This window comes from Octodon degus, unplaced genomic scaffold, assembly GCF_000260255.1.
Source record: "Octodon degus isolate 3935 unplaced genomic scaffold, OctDeg1.0 scaffold00432, whole genome shotgun sequence".
NCBI classification, from domain to species: Eukaryota; Metazoa; Chordata; class Mammalia; order Rodentia; family Octodontidae; genus Octodon; species Octodon degus.
In genome coordinates this window covers 69,587-86,801 of record NW_004525008.1, presented here as the reverse complement: position 1 = coordinate 86,801, position 17,215 = coordinate 69,587, and the positions used below count along the sequence as shown (strand labels likewise).

The following is a 17,215-nucleotide window of genomic DNA, read 5'->3' as shown; positions in this document are numbered from 1 at the left end:
GGCAGAGCCAGGTCCCCACATCCCAGCTTCATGGTGGGGGCGGGGAGACATGTCAGAGGGCCCCCCGTGGGCTTGCTGCACCCCACCTCCACCCGCTTCTGGTCCCCTCCATACCACCTTCCCCACCTTTCAGAACAAACCATAAAGTCGGATAATCTTTTCTTTTGCTTTATTTGAGGGATGATAAAAGGTGGGATGGGAAAGAGCGAGGAAAAGTCTCCTCCCCGTGGCAAAAAGCGGGGGTCTGGTTGGAGCACCCTTGCTCCCTGGCACAGGAGAGGCAGGGCGCCCGCTGCCATGGCAGTCTCTCTCTGGGCCCCTTCCTCCATGGGGCCTCCAAGCCCTGCAGTGTCCAGTCTCAGTCCTGGGAGGGAATGGGCTTCTCAGTTCAGCTGCCCACTGGTGTGTCCCTGGCTCTCTGGGACACGGAAGTGGACAAGTCTATCAGGTAAGTGGCAGTGGCACGTCAGACGCTCTGCATTGGCAGTCGGGTAAGACCAGAACTCAGGGTCAGATGAAGTCCGTGTGGAGGGAGCTGAACCAGACAGTTGGGGTGGACTTGCTTGTGGGGTGGGATGGGGCAGGGGGAGGCACTTCGCCTAGGACCTTGGGAGGCTGGGAGGGGGTGTGAGGGTGGGGCCCAGGGGAGCAGGAGCACCAAGGTGGAGGTAGAAGAAGTCCATGGAGCACCTGAGGTCAGTGTCCCAGGATGCACTGGGGTGAGGGTTGTCCCAGCACCTGCTTGCTTGGCTGTGTTGCTGCTACTGCTGCTGCTGCTGCTGCTGCTGCTGCTGCTGCTGCTGCTGCTGCTGCCGCCCCGCTGCACCTGGCGGAGGGCCACCGGGTCACCTCTGCTGCTCATCTCTACACTCTCCTCTCTGATTCATTCCCAGTCTTGGGCCTGGGACCTGGACAATTACGACAGGGCTCGTGTGGTGGCCCTGAGCTAGCTCTGGGTCTCTGAGGGTCAGATAGTCCTTTAGCACAGATGATGTTGCTGGTTGATGAATTGAAGTTATGCCCTTCACAAGTGGGTTCCCCTTGGATCAGGAGTGGCAGGAGTGGGCACTGGGTCTGTGCGAAGCTGGTCAAGGCACGGGGAGGTGGCAGAGACATTGGTGGGTGCCGGGTCAGAGAAGGATAGCGAGGCCTGCTGGCCTGGCAGGAGGTTCTTCAGTCGAGTTCGTCATCCTCAAGGTCGGGGAGCTCTTCCAGCCTCGCTTCCCCTTCAGGCTGCTGTGCAGCAGGGGTGGGTGCATGTGCCACCCGTGAGTAGAGGATGGTGAGGAACTGGGTTAGGGACTGGGCAACCTGCTCCCGGGTGAGCAGCCTGAGCTGACCGCCGGGGCTGGGCACGTAGAGCAGGCGGCTGTTGAGGATGTCGAGGACATCCGGGTCCATCAGGCCACGTGGGTAGATCGGGGCCTCCGCGGCCTCGGCCTCACGGGGGGACAGGGTCTCCTGCACGTCGTTGTCCTGCGCGTCCTGCGAGGTGTCTTGCAGGCCGTCATGCAGGCCACTCTGACGGTAACGTTGCAGGTCGTCTTGCAGGGCTTCTCGCAAGACGACATCCTCATCTCCAACGACGTGCAGCTCCAAGTACCGTTCGTGGCGCAGAGCATGACGGCCAGGCTGAGCGCGGGTGCCCCGGACACCAAAGAACTCACATAGGATCAGCCAGAAGCCGGGGGTGAACCGCAAGCCCTGGGGCAGAAGGGGCGGCAGGGCATTTCTCTGCCAGCGTCGGGGGCTCAGGAAGAGGTCAGCCAGCTCTCGGGCAGGGATGGGATTGGCGCGAATGAAGGGTGGCAGTTGGCTGAACAGCTGGGTGAAGGCCCTGGCCGTGGTGTTCCTCACGGTGATTGTAGAGTCCAAAATGAGGCGCGGGCAGCGGCATGGTGCGGGCCGGGCCACCAGCATGGAGGGGGCAGGCAGCAGTGTGGGCTGCTGCCGGGCTTCCATCATGGTGAGAAGGGATGCGGGGGCCAGGACGCTCCCCCAGTGCAGGATCCCCCGGAAGAAGTGCAGGAGGACAGAGCGGATCTGGGCCCTGCTGAAGAGAGCCAGGAAGTCGATGAAGATGTGGTCAATGGGGATCAGGTTCAGAAGATACTGCTGCAGGTTCAGTTCATTGAGCCCGCCCTGCTCTGACAGGAGGTCACTCTCCTCCTCAGAGTCGGAGTCACTGGTCTCCTCCTGGGGCTGGCCTTGGGTGGCCAAGTATAGGACTGGCCGCGCCACCCTGTTCCTCATGGCCCTCGGGTTGCAGCTGCTCGGGGACGCAGGGGGCCAGCTGCCATCCATGTGCCGCGGCTCCATGATGTCGAAGTTGAAGTGAGAGAAGAAGAAGACCCAATGCCCGGGGAGAAGTACGGTGAGCCTGTCATTATTCAGGGAGGCTAGATCCTCTGTGTTGAGAAGGATCATGATGGGCTCCTCGGTGTTCTCCAGGTAGCGGCACCACACCATGAAGGAAGCCCGGATTGCAAGGACCTTCAGCTCCACCAGAGAGTACTCGACCTCTATAGGGGAGAAGTTGCGGGAATAGAAAGCGCAGGTGACTCTCCTGCCCGTGTGCTCGTCCAGTTGGATCAGGGTTGTGTACAGAGCGGTGCAGGTGATGCCCGTCTCCAGGTAGAACGGGTTCTGAGGCCGAGGGTGGTAGAGACGGGGCGCCGTACGGAACGCCCTCTGCAGACACTCGAGGGCCTCCTGCTCCTCTGCACCCCAGTAGAAAGGGTCAAAGCTCAGCAGCAGCCTCACCAGGGGCTCTATGATGATGGCAAAGCGCTCCACAAAGTGGCGGTAGGGGAACATGAACTCGATCATGGTCTGCAGCTCCCTCCTGGAGTGTGGGATGGTGTAGTCCATGACCACGTCTACGACACTCCTGTTGATCTTCACCCCTCTGGGGGACAGGTGGAAGCCCAGGATCTCACCGCTCTGCCGGTGGAACTGGCTCCTGGTCAGGGAGCAGTAGACGTGGTGGCGTCGGAAGCAGACCAGCACCTGGCGGACGTGCTGGATGTGCTCCTGCAGGCACATGGAATAGATCAGCACTTCCTGCCCATAGGAGGCCACAAAGTAGCCTAGCATGTCCCTCAGGATGAAGTGAATCACGTTCTGGGGGATGATAGGGTCTGCGGAGAGCGCAAAGGGCTGGTACTCCTTCATGTCTTGTGGCTCCAAGCCGAATGCTGCTCTCCATGTGTCCTCTGTCCGGCCTCCGTGTGCGCCTTGTTCCACAATGGTCCCACGCAGCACCAGTCTTGTGAACCATGTAGCTCCGTGTAACTGGTCAAACAGTTCCGGAATCATCTGTATGTAGTCCTGTCTGTCTGTCAGCATGTCGTGCAGCTCCCAGTATTCTTCCTCCAGTCTCGCTGCTTCTTGCATCCTGGCACCCACAGGTTCCCAAGGCGCGGCGGAGGGACACTCGTAAAAGATCTCGCTGTGATCACTGTCTCCAGCCTGCTGAAGCTCAGAGGGCTCTGATTCAGAAAGATCATCGGATCCGTCTGAGCTTGGCTGGTCGGAAGTCTCATCATCTGCTTCTCTCGGGTTAAACACATCGGCCAGGTCTGAGTATGGGTGCGGCAATCCAGGCAGCAGGCTCACGCTATAGTGTTCCAGTCCGATGCATGCTGGGGCTGGGCTGAAGCAGTTCTTCAGGCAGTAGGGAGAGTGGAAGGTCAGGCGGCCTCTGACCCAGTCGACATCAGGAGCATGGAGTTGCAGCCAGTTGCTGCCCAGGATGATGGAGAACTGAGAGGAAGGTATGATGTCAAACTCAATGGACTCCTGGTGGTTCTGATGCATGCACACCATTGGCTCAGTGTACAGCCAGATAGGCTCACTGCCGAACACCCCGAAGCCATCGGTGGTGTGGATCACGCGAGGTTCAGGCTTCTCGTACAGCTCAATGTAGTGCTCTTGGGCGAAGTTCTCATCCATGAAGTTGCCCTCTGCCTCAGAGTCGACCACAGCTTGGACTGCGACACAGTGGTAGGGGTTCACCCTCACCAGGAGCAGCAAGAAGAAGTGGGGACGGTTGATGCCTGGGTGGTATGCACCGGGCAGCCATTTGCTGACCATCCACTTCTCTGGAACAGGTGAGTCCATCCAGGCCAGGTTCCGTGGGCGGGCCTCTGGGGGCAGCCGCATCATCGCTTGGCGCTCTTCCAGCTTGTCTTCTATTTGCAGAATGAGCAAAATCAGACTATCCAGGGAATCTGGCTGGGGCAACCGGAACAGATAATGCCTGATATCTTCATTAAGCCCCTGGCACAGGTGGGCCTGCAGGACTTCATCTGGCCAGCGTAAGGTGGGTATGAGACTCTGAAAGTCAGTGATGTATTCGGAGGCAGTGCGATGTTCCTGCTTGATGTAGAACATGGCCTCTTCTGCCAGACGCAGTGTGTACCTGTACTCGAACACCTCTGACATAGCCTCTAGGAAGGCTGGGAAGCTTTCCAGCACAGGGCTGTTTTGCTGGATCAGAGATTCGGCCCATTCCAAGGCAAAGCCAGAGAGGTGGTTGATGACATACTGAGCTCTTGCTCGGTCACTGCAGCACATTGTTGGGTAGCATTGTAACATCAGTTGGCAGAGCACGATGAACTCGTGGTACTCTCTGCGGTCCCCGGAGAAGGGTCTTGGGGAGGGCAGTTGGCCAGCAGCGAACCCCTTCCTCAGGAGCTCTTCCGCCACTCTTTGTTGTTCATTGAGGTCATGCATCCGGAAGTACACCGAGAGGACGGCGTTCATGGTTTCTCTGATATCTTCACCGGGGTCCTCGGTCTGGGTCTCCTCTTCAGTGTTCGACCCTTCAGATGCCAGGTTAGTGCTGTCGTCGTGGTCTTCATACGGGGAGCTTGCCGGGTACACTGATGTTGCTTCCGATTCATCAGACGACTCACTCAGTGGGTCCTCCTCCGTTGCCGTGTCAGAGACGTTGCATGACTCCTCCACGTCTTGGAGTAGGTCATTGGGTGGATCCTCTGTTCCCCTAAGTGGGCCACTGGATGGCTCCTCCATGTCTTGGAGGAGATCAGCAGGCAGCTCTTCGGTCTCCTGAGGCGAACCACTGCCCAGCTCCTGGCCCTCCTGCGCCGGGCCCTGGGTGGCGCCTGCCTCTCCCTGTGCTCCGCTGCCTTCCGGCTCCACGACGGTGTTGGATGAGCCCTCAGAGGACTCCATTTGTTTTGATGATGGATTCTTACGCTCCATCATCGTCTCAAATGAGTCTTCAGAGGGTTCTATCATTGCGTCGGTTGAAAGGAGAGTTTCCTCAAGATTGGTAAGGTCGCGCTGCACCTGCTCAGCCATTGGAACCTTGAAGATCAGAACCTATGGGAAGAATGGGCGGGGCAGGGAGGAAAGGCAGCAGTTTAGGGTCTCCAGCATTGGGGGTGGGTTCTCAAGAACAAATCAGGCGCTTGATCAATGAGAACAGGGAAGAACCAAGGGAGAGATAGCCTCCTCGGCTGGCCACCTGGGCCTTCAGGGGCCCAGACTCAGCTCCCTCCTAGACAAAGTCTCTGCCTGGTTTCCCTGCTTCCATAGTTCTGTGAGGGGTCCACAACCCGGGACCTCTGTGCAGCGACTGGGCCAAGTGTGTATGTACTGTGACATGCTGTGCCATTTCTCCCAGGTCACATATCTGGCCAAACCTCCTTTCTTTCCTTGACTTCCGAAAGTCCCAGAAATCACATCTGCGCTCCATTCAGATCTATCCTGGCTGTGCTTTTGTGTACAAGGGGAAGCCCTAGCAAGGAACCCACCACTGTGTGGGTCAGTTAGTGGAAGCGGGAGATGACGCTTGGCCACAGTCCCGCGTCCTGGGTCCCCAGCCTGGAACGGCTGATGTTTCCTCCTTCAGCACCACAGGATTTGTGAGAGAGACATGGAAGTCTGGCTTCTGGCTCTTTGCTTGTTTCTCCTCATACATTTTTATAAAATACCAGTGTGCTGCATACCTGGACATTAGGTCCTAGGCCTTAGGTCATGCTTTTTAGGGATCTCTCTGTCTTGGTTGATCTTCCAGGGCCATGTGCCCTCCAGCTCTAAGCCAGGGAGGAGACTATCCGATAGCCCTGCTCCTGCCGTGATTGCTGCTCACCCAGGAGTCTCAGTTTGTTCTGCAGGTGTCCAGGCTCTTGCGCCTCTGGCCTCAGTCCCCTGCTGGCACACACCTGCATGCCTTTGTGGTCTGACTTGCCTGTCTTCTTTGCTTTCTCCTCCTCCCTCCCCCTGGTCAGTGCTCCTGAGCCTTGGGGCTGACTGACCTCCTCCAGCACAGAGGTGAGCCTTGCAGAGAGGTGACATGGGGTCAGAGGAGGGCATGATGCATCTTTGAAATCTCTTCTGGACGCTTTGAAAATCTAGTGAGGGGTGGTTTTAATGGGTTTAGGCTAAATTTCAAGAGGTGTCTGGTTCAAGGCTGTTTGCACATTGTTTTCTGTGGGCCAGAGCAAACTGAGTGACACTAAATTAGCTGTACAGTGAGTTCTCTTTATAAAGCTAACACCTTCTGCTATTTCTCACTGTATTTCTTAAAGCCACTATGCAGATCTATAAGGAAAAACATATTCCCTATGTAAAACTCCTCACTGGCTAAAATCCAAACTTTCCAACAGGATACAAAACTCAGATCTGCTGTTTCTCAAAATTAAGCATACTCTTGTTGGCATGTAACCCCTCTGATTAAAGCCTTTGGATGTTTATTTACTGTCTGCAATATCGAATCCAAACCTTTTAGAATAAACATATCTGACATGTAAACTCACCAAAACTGTTCTCTGGCTAAAATGTAAAGGGTTTAGCGTAATAACGAGTTCTGACGTATCGTTCCCTAAGGTAGCAATCACATCTTTTTCTAGTGTGCTACCAATTAGGTAAAGCATCGTCCCAGAACTATGTGCATGACACATTGAACAAATTAACTTGTTTCCTCTTCACAAAAGTCCTAAGGTGTGTGTTTTTCTAAAATCCCAAGACTCTTAATACAAAATTCAAGTTCAAATACAAAATTTGCCTTAAGAAAGGCATCTGCAGACTCACCTATCAGAAATAAAGATCTCAACACATCTATCACTTAAAATCCTTTCTTGGCTAAAATTTAAATTCCTTAATAAGATGATTAAAAACCTAGACTATATACCTCTCAACAGATTTATGAAATTTTTTTTTTTTTTTTTTTTCAGAACCGGGGATTGAACTCAGGCCCTTGCACTTGCCAGGGAAGCGCTTATTCCACTGATCCATCTTCCCGGCCCCAGATTTATGAATTCTACATGTAGATGATTAAATCTTTAAATATTCCTACCTTCTACCTAAGATCTATTATCCAGGACATATTATGAAAGTCTCATTTTAATACTTTTCAACATTAGTATTTTCAGCATAATAAGTAAAAATTATCCCATAATTTATTTAAAACAAATAAAACTTCCTTTTTATTGCCTATGGTGAAATTTAGCATGAAATAAAAATTTCTGTAGTTTATCTGCCAATTAATCAGCACAAAGTCTGTGACCCCAACGCACCACTCCTGAGACCTTTGATTGGCTTTAATTCCCAACCTCTTAGCATGCTATAAAAATGTGGCCATGTCATTTTCTCAACATAAAAGGTCACACTTTTTGCAAGGTGCATGGATTTGCTATTGTAACTTCTACTTAAAGCTTTATAATGTCTCTCAATTACCTACGAAATAATGTCTAAACCATTAGTATAAAATAATACATTTTACTCTAATTTCTCTGCAGACTGCTCCATCCAACAAAAAAACTACCACATTACTCTGAAAAATCTCTTAATGGCTGAAACCCAAATTACTCAGCATGGCATAAAAATATGATCTTGTCATGCTTCAAAACTGTCCGAATTTTTGAGCCTGTGGTGCAACTTCTCTCCCTTGTTCAGTCTTGGAGAACCTCTCAGCGTGGAGCGCAGAGCCAGTGCCTCGAGCCCGTGCCCCTGCTGTGCAGCAGCCTTGGTCCGCTTGCTACCTGGCTCTGCACATGCAGACGCCTTAGCACGCAGTGTCTAATTCTGCATCAGTTCACGCCTCATAACTCTCTCCTGGCTGAACTCCGAATGCCTCTGCACGAGGACGAAACACCTCACTCTCAAATCAGAACGATCCAAGGCCAGAACACATAGAATCACATCTCTTTAGCATGTTATAAAAACTTGGTCATACTGTCTTCACCACAAAGACCTACTCGCAGCCCCACTGCAGTGCATGAACTGGGACACGATAGTCCTCAATTTAGAACTTCCCAAAGGTTCTTCATTGCCTGAAACATAAAGTCCCAGGTACTTCACGTAAAATGCAGCATTTTACCAGGTAATTCATCATCAGGAATCAGGATGGTTTATAAAAACAAATAAACAAACAAAAAAACCACACCCAATCTCATGCTGTAACAATTTTAAGCCATGTATTTGCTTAAGTCCAAATTTATTAGTATGATATAAAATTTGATCATGTCATCCCTTAAAATAAGCTTCACACTTCCTAGTAAAATACATTAAACTTGATCTTGTAATTCTACCTTAAAACTCTACAATTCCTCTTAATTTTGTATGGTGTACAAGTCCAGATTCTTTACATGAAGTGTGAATTTTGTTCTGTAATTTTCCTTTATCAAACCCAAGAAACTTTACTGTGTCTCTCTGCTAGAACTTTTTATTGCCCCAATCAAATTTGTAGACATGTGCAAGAATCCTACCATGTCCAGACTTCTAAATAAATTCGACTTCTTTGCATATTCAGAGTGATGAGCATGCAACCACCCTGGTTAAACTCCTTCAGCAACAAGTCAGCGTCAATCACGTCTCCTTGACGCACCCAGTCGGTCAGACTTTGGCCTTTGCTTGGCCTTCGAGGTTGGACTGTTGAGGCCGTTCCCTTTCTAGTTACAACTACCAGATTGGACTGTTGAGGCCATTCCCTTTCTAGTTACAGCTTTTCTGCTCCAGCATCGTTAACCACAAAATACATTTTATCATGTTGTCCTGTAGGCCTGTCTTCCATAAGCAACAAGCCCACCATCACATTTCTTAAAAACCCTTTGATCAAAATCCTTAATGTGATGTAAACCCCAAAAGAAAAGCCCAAATCTATTCATGAAACTCCTGCTTAAAATCTTTTAATGGAGTCTTATCATCCATAAGAGATCTCAGTGTCTTTGTAGAGTGCCCAAATGTATCCAGCTGCAGACCTTGCGATGATGTGAAATCCAAGGGCCTCAGCATAAGGTGGAACTTAGAGCAAGTGTATCTTGCTTTGAACATCTTTAGGTTGTGCTTTATTTCTTATAGTATCAACCTTAAATCCCTTTGCATGCATACAAAGTTTTTAGCTTAAGGGTTCAGCTGCTTGCTATTCCTCAGATTTCTCGAAAGAGCAGATTCCTTACCTGCTTACCTCAAGCACATCTTGGCGTCATTGTTTCTAGATCTTTCTACCTGTAAAACACTATCATTCACTAGTTCCTACAGCAGCATGTCCCCATTCTCTTCGTGGGCCGAGTTCTGTGCCAGAACCCCACATGCCAAGCCCCCCCTGTCTTGCCCTGCCCTGGTGCCTCTGCCAGTGACATGAGTCTGTTGTCCGCCTGGGGTGTGAGTGGGCCTGGGGCAGGATGAGGGGTCCCTCTGCACCTTTTTAGAGCCACCATTCTGCACACATTCTGTGGCTTAGGACAAACACTGTGGGCTTCTTCAGCCTCTGCCTTTTGGCAGCCCACCTTGCCTTTTCTCCTGGCCCCACAGTGCAAACCCTCTCAGGCCTTCCAGTGCAGCTCCATAAAGGCAGGCCTCAGACCTGAACAAACTTTCTTGTTGAGAAGTGCCTCCACTGCTTTGAAATTCCTACCTGGCCCAAAGGAAAGGACAAATTATCTGTGCTTAGTGTTTGGGGTCAGAACTTCCCTTCAGAGCATTGAAGGGACCTTCTACCCTCCACACTCAGACAGACACACCCGCCTCTCCACCACCAGGGCCAGAGCCCGCTTGCCTGAGCTCAAGTGGCCAGGCTCAGAGCTGCTAGGCTGTTCCTCTGAGGGGAGGGTGTGGCAGCTCCCTGTGTGACTGCCTCTCCCTATACAGTGAGGGAAGTCTGATTTTGAAAATAGAGCTTAGAGGAGATGAGAAGGTATTTCAGAGGAGAGTTAAGTGTGTGGGGTGTGGACTACGGGGTTGGGGTGCAGAAATTAAGACAGAGGTGAAGACAGAGGAGGCAGAAAGCGCCTGAGCTCCCTCAGAGCTGGGCAGGAAGGCAAATGAGGGCAACGTGTGAAGCGATGGGGGCTAAGTGGGCTCCAAACGCAGGAACCCTGGGGTGCTGTCCCTCAGCCACAACTGGGAGATGGGTGGAAGGGGGTGTGAAGCGGAGGGGGGAGGGGCATGTGTGGAAATTGTCATGTATATACTCTGTGGGACAGTTGTCAAGGTTAAGGTGTGCCCTTGGAAGGCCAGGGTGTGCCTTCCCTGGTGGGGATGGGCTATTGGGGTGGGCCTTCTACTTGTTAGCCTGCCTGCTGGGCATGGGCAAAGAGGGATGGGGGCGGGCTCCTGGGGCTCCCTCCCCCCAGCACCCACTCCTTGACCATCCAACTCTGGCTTGTGGTTAGGTTTGAGTCAGCCTCGCAGGTAGGAGCGCCTTCTCATCTTCACCCGAGGAGTTGTCTCTAGACAGCTTCCTTTTGTGTGGGCCTTGACTGTTGGGCCCCTGCGGGCCTCGGGCATCATGGTGGCAATCAGGAGAATGCATCTTGGGAGGGGTGCACCAGGACTGGGAAGCCCATGAATGCCACCATGCAGGGCTATGCCCAGACGATGCACAAGGGGAGAGGCTTGCTGGGGGTCCAACCCTAGCCCTCCCCTCCCTATGACCTCACCTAAAGGCAGTATGAGTGACCCAGGCAGTGTTCCCCTGGGGGCAGCTGCCCAGAATAACCCTGAGAGGGGAAGAGAGACACTTTTGGGAGGGGCGGAAAGGGTCACAGAGGAGTGTGGCTGTCCTTACTGTGCTGGCCACATCACAGAGCCCATCAGCGGCTCCCAAACCCAGACTTGCCCCAAGGAAGCCAGGCAGGGGTGGAGCCCACAAGCTACCATGCCTGTGCGAACCCTGACTTCCAAAACCCCTTATTCCCCTCCCCCGCCAGGGAGCCTTTAGCTTTAGTATTTCCAGAATGGAAGGAGCCCTTGCTTCCTGGTGGAGCGCTTCGGAAACTACAGAAGGCTCTGACCGCACCCCAGGCTCTCCTGTCCTTGGGACTCTTATGGTTATTGCTTTGAGAACACACACTGTAATTATAAGGGTCAAGATATAGACAGCATTTCACGCATGGTGTCAGCTTTTAATTTTCCCATTAGCCCCGTGAGGGGGTGACATCCTGCCTTGAAAGTGAGTACTGTAAGACCAGAAGGGAGAGGAGTGTTCCGAGCCCTGATCTTTACTGTCATGAGTGCAAGGAGCCAGGCTACAGGCACACCCTGTGGGACACAATGTGACAGTAGAGTGTGGAGCTGAGGGTGCAGGGCCCCCACTGGCAGAGGCAGAGGAAGCCTCACAGTCAGGTGCTACCGTGCTCCCAGTAGGTGTCCAGGGGGACTGCTGGCTACCTCTTAGGGACCTAGAGGGACCCCAGTGGCTCAAGGCTAACTTCCATCCATGACGTTCACGTGACCAGACGCAGAGGCCCCTGTGTCCCCACAAGTCTCCTTGTTGCCCTTGCAGTCTCATTTGGTCCTATTTGGTGTCTGCAGAGATGAGAGGCTGCTATACCTGCTAGTTACAGCAGCTCAAGTGTCAGATGGGTATTGAGACCCCAGCCATGCAATACCTTTTTTTAACAGATAAATCCACTCTGACCTTTCTTGCTGAGCACACCTAGGCCTGCTCATGGCCCAGTCACCCGACCCACCCAGGCCCTGCCCCCAGGGAGAGGCCAACATGGGACCTCTGACCCCACGTCTTACCTTGACGGCAAGTGTCCGAGTGGACTTCTGCTTGTTCTGCTCAGCTAGAGCTGTGCTTCTTTCTAAAAAGTTATTGGAGAAATACATTTTTTGATTAGGAAGGTCCACCTTCGTCATGTGTACACGCTGTTCACAGTAGCCACAGCATACAGCCTGCACAGGCTTGTCACCTGCCTGGCACACAGAACGTTCTAGTGATGCTTGTCCCCCCACGCCCGGCCACTCATCAAGGCCATATTTCTCGTACTTTCTATGTGCCTGTACTCTTGTATGCATCTGCCCATGTGACATCTTTCAATACTGATCCCCATTTTTCAGAAGAGTTACAAGAGGCCCAGGGTCACACCTCACTTTCTTAATGCGGACAGTGTGGGACCTAGCACCCAGCTAGCTGTGGCCCAAAGGTCACCCGCTCTACACCTGAGCTGACCTTTGGGATCCTGAGTCCATCTCTGGGCTCTCTGAGTCTCCCCTTTTCCACCTCTGTCGCCTCTGTGGGCAATGGTCTGGGGTATCTCCCAGGCTGGTGTCCTTTGCTCATGCTGGGACCCCAAAATCTTCTGCCCTGGGCCCCACTATCCACCTGTGCCCCTTGTTCCTTGACCTCCTCCTCACCAGGCACACAGTAGGGCTGCTGGCAGCAGGTGGGGTCTGGGGAAAGGGCTGCGCTGGGGCTGCCACACCTGCTGATGGTTTCTGTCCTCCCCCCAGAGGCCTAGAGGTGAGACACCTGCCTTCTTCCAGGAAGGGAGTGATGCCTGGCCCAGGACTGGATCACAGGTATGAAAAATATATATTTTTTCCTCATGTGTCAATTTAAACATTTTGCAAATTTGTGAATTTCTTGGGATGGAACTAACCAGAGCTCTTTGTTCCGTAGCTGGGGCTCACTGCCCCAAGTGGGCAGTGAGTCTGGATCCTGGGGCACCCCTGCCCCCTCCCAGGTGGCTGTGGTCCTAGGCCCACCTTGGAGAGCCAGCGCTCTGGACTCAGCATGCTGCCAGGTACGTGCACCCATCCCTCCAGGTGGAGTCCTGGAGCAGTAGCAGCTTATAGACAGTCTACCAGAGCCCTCTGAGTGTTATCTGTCTGCTGCATGTGACCAAGTTCTTAAATTTTCCGGCCACTGTGGGAAGATGGGGCTGGGAGGCCCCACGTGACAGCAATCTCCTCCTGTCTTCTGTGGATGCCCAGGATACTCTTCACGTCTTGCCCTCTTGCCTTAAATGAAATAGAACAAAAGCTGCCTGGGCATGCAGCACAGGTGAGAGTAGTCTCTCCCCTCAGGGTCATTTCCAAAGCCTTTCTGTGGTTTCTGAATTCAGAGGGAGACAAGGGCCAGGGTCAAGAGTGAGAGTTGCAGTGGGCCGCAGGGTCACTTCCCAGAAATGACCTGCATCACCTGGGTCAGTGCAGGCTGCGTGAGGGCCACAGTCTACTCTGCGTAGAGAATTTCCCTAGCTTGCCACTTTCCCTAGCTTGCAGCTGCAGTCTAGGTGCTACATTTTCATTTTATTTATCACTAAGATATTTTATTACGAACTGAAGCCAGCCCGTAGCAAAATGCTGGGTAATAAGTAGCAGGAATGGCGATCAGGGGCTAGGCACACAGACAAGCACTCATTACTTGGCCTCTTATTTCTGTGGCACAAAGTCATGGTTGCAAATAGGACTCTGCCCAGCAGAGGGGCAACAGAGTCCTCCGAGGCCCTGTCTGCATGAACTCAGAGGAGCGATGTTGAAGCAGTTAATCAATTAGTGGTCTGTGCAGGTGGAGGCCAAGACAGAGCAGGCTGAGCCTGCAGACCAGTGGCTCACGGTGGGTTCAGCTTTGCATGGGGGTCTCCTAGGTGTGGGTTTTTCTCTGCAGACAAGAGTCTAATCATTGCTTTCTCATCACAGCCTAGTTGAGTGCACGTTCAGGGATTCTGACAGCCGGCGACAGCTGCAAGGTGCCTGGGTAGTCGCACTGTAGTTTCATGTGCAAGCGAGATATGGGGTACCCTGGGGGCGTAAGGGCTTCTGATGGGTGTTGGGGTGCAGTCTGCACCTGAATGGAGCCAGGCAGTGAGCTGCCCAATCACCCCATCGCTCCCTGTCCTGGAGGAGCTGCAGTTTGGCACCCCCCCCCAGGGCGGGCACTGGGGAGGAGAGCTGGCAATTGTATGCTCTGCCTGGGAATCCAGCCTCTCCTTGGGCCACCTATTTGCCAGCGAACTGGTGAGCTGTTGACACACGCAGGCTACTGTGCCCCCGCTCTCTAGAACCCTGTGTCCCTTCTGCAGCACCCATCTCCTCTCACATTCCCCCAGTTTTCATTTCGTGCATCTAATCTCCAAGAACCTGGACCAAGGGATTAGGTTTCCGAGCCTTTTAGGGACCCAAAAAGAAGGTGCTGCCTCTCAGGAGTGTGGTAGCCTCACCACTGAGCACAGGGATTGGGGCCCAGGGTGGGGTGAAACTCCAGCCCCAGGCAGCACCTGCTGGCCCTAGGTCGTGCTGGTGGGCCAGGCCTCCAGCACCAGAGAGTATGGAATTAAAAACAGAATGATAAAACAGGCGCCCCTTGGGTCTCTGAAACTTGCTTTGGGCATTCACAGCCTGCTTTCTAATTCGTCAGTGGAACTGCTCTTTGCATCTGTAAAAAATGGTAATGAAAACAAACAGTCCCACAAACAAATGCACCCCTCAAGCCCCTAAAAGGTTTATTTCAATTATACAAGAAATGCACTGATAATTAATGTACTCATTAGTAAAAAAATCAGACATGCAAAGGAAGCTGAAGCCGTGCTTAACCCTTCCTCCGCCAGGTCTCCCCAGGTCACTGCTGTGAGGTCACTGCTCGAGGCCCAGCTATTTTCCTGCGTACCTGCAGCTGTGCATGGAGAGGCCTCTGGAGCCCCCACTTTCGCTTCCCTGCACACAGAAGCTAGGGCATAGTGTGCATTTCCTTTAGCAGTTTGCATCAGCTTGTTTTTCTTCCCTCAAGGAGCGGTGGGAGATAATAAAGATCAACACCATTCCCTCTACCGGCGGGCGCCTCCGTCCTGAATTTGTTTAACCACCTCGCTGCTGCCTGGGCTGGAAGCCACAGGTCCTTTCCTGGCAGGGGCGGCTTGCGCACAGGTGTAAGTAATTGCTGCGGTCTCATTTGGGGAGTGGGGTCCTTAGAGCTGAGGACATCAGTACAAAAGAACGTGTGAATGCATCCATTAGCAAAGTAGAAAAGGATATTCCTCGGCCAGAGATGAGGCGGTGCTCATCGTGGTTAATCCAGTTCTGTGCAAAACACTGAGGCCCATTACAGGACAATAGGTCTTTGCTGTTTAGTATTCTGGGGTAGGTATGCACCATTGTCCCTTGTAGCCTCCCCTATTATTGAAGCCTGCAGCTGCACATCCTTTGGGGAGGCAACTCTGCAGATGGAAGTTCTGGTGAGTCCTGGTCCGCTGGGTTAGGTCGTGGGTGTGAGAGTGTCAATGGCACAATTTAAAAGTAAATAAAAGGGAGTGCACCAACACAAGGACGCCTCTGCCCAGATTAGGGAGGAGGGTGTGGCACACACCGACCTTTTAATTAATAGGATCATGTCCCACGGCTGCCTGATAACACAGATCTTACCTGTTTCCACTTTTTGTCATCTCTGATGACACTACAAAGAGCACCCTTGGGGCTAATCTGTAAACATGGCCCCTCCTGTGTGCATCTACCCTGACTCCTTAGAGGTGGGCTACACGGGTTAAATGGTTTGTACATCTTTATTTCATCGAGTGATCTTTCTAAAATTCCACTTGTTACTTTCTCCAGCAGTCCTCCATCTGACTTCCGGTAACTTCCAGAATATGTACCCCCCCAAAACAAAAACAAACAAACAAACAAAAAAAAAGAAAACAAAAGCTAGCCTGAGCCTGGCACAGAAGGCCCTCAGAGCTCCCACCTGCTCCGACGAGGGGCGCCCCCTGCGCACCGCTCTGTGTCCCGTGGCCCCCAGGGCACTGCTTCTAGAGCTGGCAAGCGTCATCGGTGCTGTCGTTAATCATTTGCAGTTTTCTAGAACTGCCAACAGTGACCAGGCGTTCATAGCTCTCTCCCTTGTGTTCTTCTCTAGAGCCACCTGAAGTGTACTGGCTCACCATGGGGACCGCCCTGCAGTCTCTCTTGGACCCCCGGCTACTGTCAGAGGTCCTGTGTGGTGCGGGGCTGGGTGAGTCTGCAACCTCTATGAAACCAGTGACTGTACACCTATCGGGGGAGGGGCAGGCGGGGCCCCACTACCCCTCGCTGCTTTGAGCACTGGGTCAGAACCCAGGGTCACAGGCCCCAGGGCTGGGTGCCCCAGGCTTGGGAGTTCTCTGGCGCTGTGGCTGTGGCTGTGTCTTGCCTGACTGTAGCCTGGAAACGGCTGGCTGTGTCTGTGACTGCTGCTTATCCGAGGCAAATAAATGAATCTGTTCCCCAGACTGGAGAGGGTGATGAAGAGGGCTCTGGGGACAGGATAGGGCAGAGAGCAGATCCTTCTCCCTTTGGGACAAGGGAAAGCGCAAGGGGCATAGGGCTCACTGTGCTGCTTGGGCATGGCTTTTGGGACAGAGGACTCCACCTACAGGCGAATGCACAGGCTGGGTGCATGTTCTGTATGTATGTATCTGGGTGTGTGCCTCTGTGTGTGTGTGGGGGGGTGGTCATTGAGGCACCGGAAGTGTCTAGGGTTTGGTTCCCCTTCTCCCCAGGAGACAGGTGGGGCCATGCAGGGTCACAAGCCAGCTATCCCATGTTCATATCCAGCTATGTGTCCCTGGCAGGTCCTCAAGTGTTTCTGTGCCTTGGTTTCCTATTATTAAAAGAAAAAAAAAAAAATGAAGCATAGTCTCCTCCACACGGAGCTATTGAGATCTCAACGAGAAAATCGCTCAGATAAATCATCCCGCACAATAGCCAGTGCAAAGCACCCCACAAAATTTCTAGCTTCCGCATCGCATCCATCCCGAGCGCACCCCTCCCGCGGGAGGGTCGACTTCTTTTCAAAGCTCAGGAGACTAAAAAGGAAAACAAAAAGGCAGGGGTGGGAGCGTGCAGCAACCTCTTGTGCCACGCCCTGCCCCGCTCTGTTTGCTTGTGCCTTTTCTCCTGGGGAGCAGGGGAGGGGCTGCCCCTGCCAATCCTGCCGCCCGTGCCGCTTTTAATTGGATTCTCCTGAAAGTTTGGGAGTTTATTTTTT

The 17,215-nt window shown here is 52.8% G+C and overlaps 1 protein-coding gene across 1 annotated transcript; it reads right to left on the bottom strand.

Annotated features, from left to right (window-relative positions):
• Nucleotides 1-1,173: 1,173 nt before the first annotated feature.
• On the bottom strand, nucleotides 1,174-5,265 carry Rtl1 (retrotransposon Gag like 1). Its single transcript, XM_004648538.1, has one exon. The coding sequence runs from the start codon at nucleotides 5,263-5,265 to the stop codon at nucleotides 1,174-1,176; it is 4,092 nt and encodes a 1,363-aa protein (XP_004648595.1).
• Between the last annotated feature and the right edge of the window lie 11,950 nt (nucleotides 5,266-17,215).